Genomic DNA, 3,763 nt, shown 5'->3' on the forward strand with positions numbered 1-3,763 from the left:
TGGCACAAAGCCGCTGGTACAAAACCAACTTATTCAGTACCTGAAATTTTGTTTGGCCGAATGGGTTGATACTCTTTAGTGTTAGTCATGGTTGAAAAATCGGATTGAGATAGCCGGTTGAAGTGGAAACAGTGCCTAGTTCAGTCTGGCTGAAAAAAATTTAAAACAAAATTTTAATTATAAAATAAAATTCAACTCAAATAACTCAAATTTTTTTAACTTAAGAATTTACATTAAAAGTTAAAGTTAAAAATGTAATTACAAAATATTATAAACATTATCACTCGTATATATACTTTTCATTACTTTTTAAAACAAGTGATAATTTAATCCAACTCGACCATTGAACTGAAAAGCTAAGCCTTGACCCAACACCAATTGCTATTTATTTAATTAATTAATAATATTAAATTCCAACTTTAGGTCAAACCAAAAATTAAAATATAAATTACAAATTTCATCTCTCTATCCTATTTTGTTTACTGAACTTTAAAAGTTTTTAATTTTTCATTAAACTTAATACATTAGATTTTTTTTGTCACTGAATTTTACTCTCCTATTTTGGTCATTATGTTGTTAAATAGTTAAAGACGTTAAAAACAACACCGTTTTTAAAATACAAAATTTTCATCAAAATGATGTCATTTTGCATTATAACAACTCATTTTAATATCTTTAACTATTTAATAGTTGAGTGACAAAAAATCCAATATAATAAGTTTAGTAAAGAAATTGAAAAAATTTAAAGTACACTTAGTGAAATAGGAGATATAATAAAGCTCAATTATCAAATTTGTAATTTATCCAAAATTAAAAACTAGTTTAGAAAACTAAGACAAATATAACAAAATCCAAGTTTGCTAAAAACAGACTATCTTTAATAAGATTAAAAAGAAACAACTCTAAGCTTGCTAAAGCCTTTTTCCCCTTACAATAACATAACAATTAGTTCAAAAGCATGTAGTGAAGCAATTGTAATAATTATTATCATACCAGAAAAATGGCACATCGGCAAATCAAATCTGAGCAGATCAACTCTTTACTCATGAAGCCGGAGTAATTCGTCGGTAAACTGCTTGGAAAGTCTGTCCACCATTACGAGCCACTTTTTGTCCTTCTTCAGTTGCAGTATTTAACAGTTTTACGATTGGGTCTGCTTCTAGCTCCGTCTCCGAGAGGGGTTCGAACATCGGATGATTCTGCAAACAAGATTTCATCCATTCTCCAAGTTCTTCCACATCTGTAATTGTGTATATAATGCCACCAACTTGAAGAACATAAGCATACTCATCTAACAAGTGAGGACTTATTACCCTACGACGATGGTTTTTCTCTTTGAAATGCGGATCCGGAAATAAGAAAAACATCTTCGAAAGCTGCCCTTTCTCAAAGTAATTCGGAATGTATTTCATTGAATTAGTTCGAACAACGGAGACATTCTGGTATTGACCGGGATTTGCCACCCTTAAACCTAAAATCCTTTCCTTCACATATTCGGTCACTTTATCCCTGAGCTCCATCCCAATCATTAAAGTTTCAGGGAAAAGAGTTGAAAGACTAATTAAAAGCCCACCAAAACCACAACCGACATCTGCAAACTCAATCTTTTTACAGGTATCAGTCCGATCGGCCAAAGGGAATAACTGAGGGTAATGGAGTGAATAGTCAACATGGCTAGGTGAAAGTGGAACTGGGAAGTGCGAGTCACTTAGAGGATTACTGTGTGCTCGTGCTCGATAGAATCTTTTCCTAGGCAAGCCAGTTGACTTGTTTACAGTTGGGTTTGGCTTGTTTTGCGACATAATTTTTTCCTCGTATGCTGTATACAAATTAAAAGTTCAGAAAACAACAGATGATGCTTAAAATGGACATTGAGAATGATAGCAGCGAATTGGTTCTTCCGAAAACCATTCTAATCAAACAGCAAGGTAGAAATACATGGTGCAAGACACTGTTAAAGTGTTAATTCAACTATTTAATGTTCAAGTATTCAGATCCAAACCCATCAGGACAATTAAAGAGTTGAATTAATAGTTGCATCCAATACTTACACCTATGTTTAAAAAATGAACTTGCATTCAATACTTACACTCAAGTCTGAACAATACAAGTAAAAAAACAACACAAAAAAATTAAATTCCTAAATCCAAACCCATCAAGACAATTGGAATCCAAACCTATTCCAAGAACTACCAACATGCAAAACCAAATTCCCTAACCCAATTATGAGAAACATACAAAACCAAGGGGCTCCAATTTGTAAGAAATGAAATCATTTTCTTATTTCTGATAAGTTAATAACATTTACTTTTTAGTTAAGGTCTATCCTCCTCCATTTTTTCTTTTCTCTTCTTAAGTAACTATGTTGGATCATATTGCCCAAACACATGGTAAGAAAGTATTACCACCAAAACCTTTCAAATACTTGGAAAAATTGTATCAATGTCGGGCAATATTCCACTAATCCAGCTAGCATCACTTTACCTTAGATAACAGTGCATGTCTCAGACACATAATCGGAAGAAAATATGACCCTCAGAGTCTCTAAGTATACGGAAAAACTTTGGAAAAAAAAATACGTGTATTGAACATATACCTATATCTGAACCACCTGAATGTGAGCAACATTAGACAACAAAACTACTGAGAAAAAAAGAAAGTAAAGAGACACGGCTGCAAATAGCAATGTGAACAAATTTCACATCAATAGCAGCGTATCACGGCTGCAAATAGCAACGTAACGGAAAGCGGCAGCGACGACAGTAAGCTATTTCCGCAAAACCAATAGCCTTTTTTTAAATAAAAATTTTAAAAATTCCTCCTCAACAAAGAAAACAGAGAGAATGTATCAATGAGACTGCGTAAGATAACGTAGGACCGAAAACGGAAAACCAAATATAGCGGAATCATGACCCAAAATCGCAGGATACGATTACAAAGAAACATTCAAGTTTAGGGTTTCAGAAACTTGCCTTATTCAATTTCCTGGTCAAAGATAAACTTGAAGGAAAGGGAAAGCTTGGGTTTAGGGTCTGGGGAGAAGGATGGGCTCCTTTGGCGGTGGAGTTGTGTGAATTGAATTGGAGTTTTTAAAGGAAACCAATTTGTTGTTTTTTTCTTTTAGGTAAACTACACATCATCGTGACTAAAATTTTATCAAATTTAAGATATTTTAATTTTAGTATCAAATTTTAATCTGTATTTTAATAACTATAATAAACTCATCTATATAAAAGAATAAAATACTTATTTGATCGTTCATTTATTTTTATATTTTTATTTTGATCCTTTAATTATTCTTTTAGAAATTATATTTAATATTATATTTTATTTTTGCTTTAGTTATTTATCATTAAATTTAACCATTAATATAACAAATTGAACACAAACTAAAATTTGATCTATATATATATATATATATATAATATAGGGATATGATATAATTATACAATATAAAACTCTTTTAATTTTACATAAAGTTAGGACCTCAAATGAATAAAAATAGATGATTGATATTAACAGTAAAAAATAAAAAGATATTCACTGAAAAAAATAATAATGAGCTAATCTTAGACATTTATTTTTAGTCGTTCAACAGTCTTAAATCTGTATAAAATTAAAAAAAATTACAATGTGCAAGTGAATTCTAACTAGAACGCCTATAAGTTTTGATCTCACCCACGTGCTTAAACTGCTTGGGCCAAGGATAGGTTATACAACGGTTCGCAATAAACTCAATGAAATATGGAAGCCATCCGCCTAA

General features: G+C 31.4%; 1 protein-coding gene across 1 annotated transcript; it reads right to left on the reverse strand.

Moving 5' to 3' along the window:
- Positions 1–850: 850 nt before the first annotated feature.
- LOC120146140 (tRNA (guanine-N(7)-)-methyltransferase-like) lies at positions 851–3,062 on the reverse strand. Its single transcript, XM_039159797.1, has 2 exons — positions 2,973–3,062; positions 851–1,819 (listed from the first exon to the last, which is right to left on the reverse strand). Exon 2 carries the CDS (start codon positions 1,800–1,802, stop codon positions 1,044–1,046), a length of 759 nt encoding a protein of 252 aa, XP_039015728.1. The 5' UTR covers positions 1,803–1,819; positions 2,973–3,062; the 3' UTR covers positions 851–1,043.
- Positions 3,063–3,763: the final 701 nt, after the last annotated feature.

The sequence above is a fragment of the Hibiscus syriacus genome, unplaced genomic scaffold (assembly GCF_006381635.1).
Source record: "Hibiscus syriacus cultivar Baekdansim isolate YM2019G1 unplaced genomic scaffold, ASM638163v2 tig00110895_pilon, whole genome shotgun sequence".
Lineage (NCBI taxonomy): Eukaryota > Viridiplantae > Streptophyta > Magnoliopsida > Malvales > Malvaceae > Hibiscus > Hibiscus syriacus.

What these genes read in the sequence shown, in the direction of transcription:
- LOC120146140 (XM_039159797.1), bottom strand. Translation starts at nt 1,802, where the DNA reads ATGTCGCAAAACAAGCCAAACCCAACTGTAAACAAGTCAACTGGCTTG.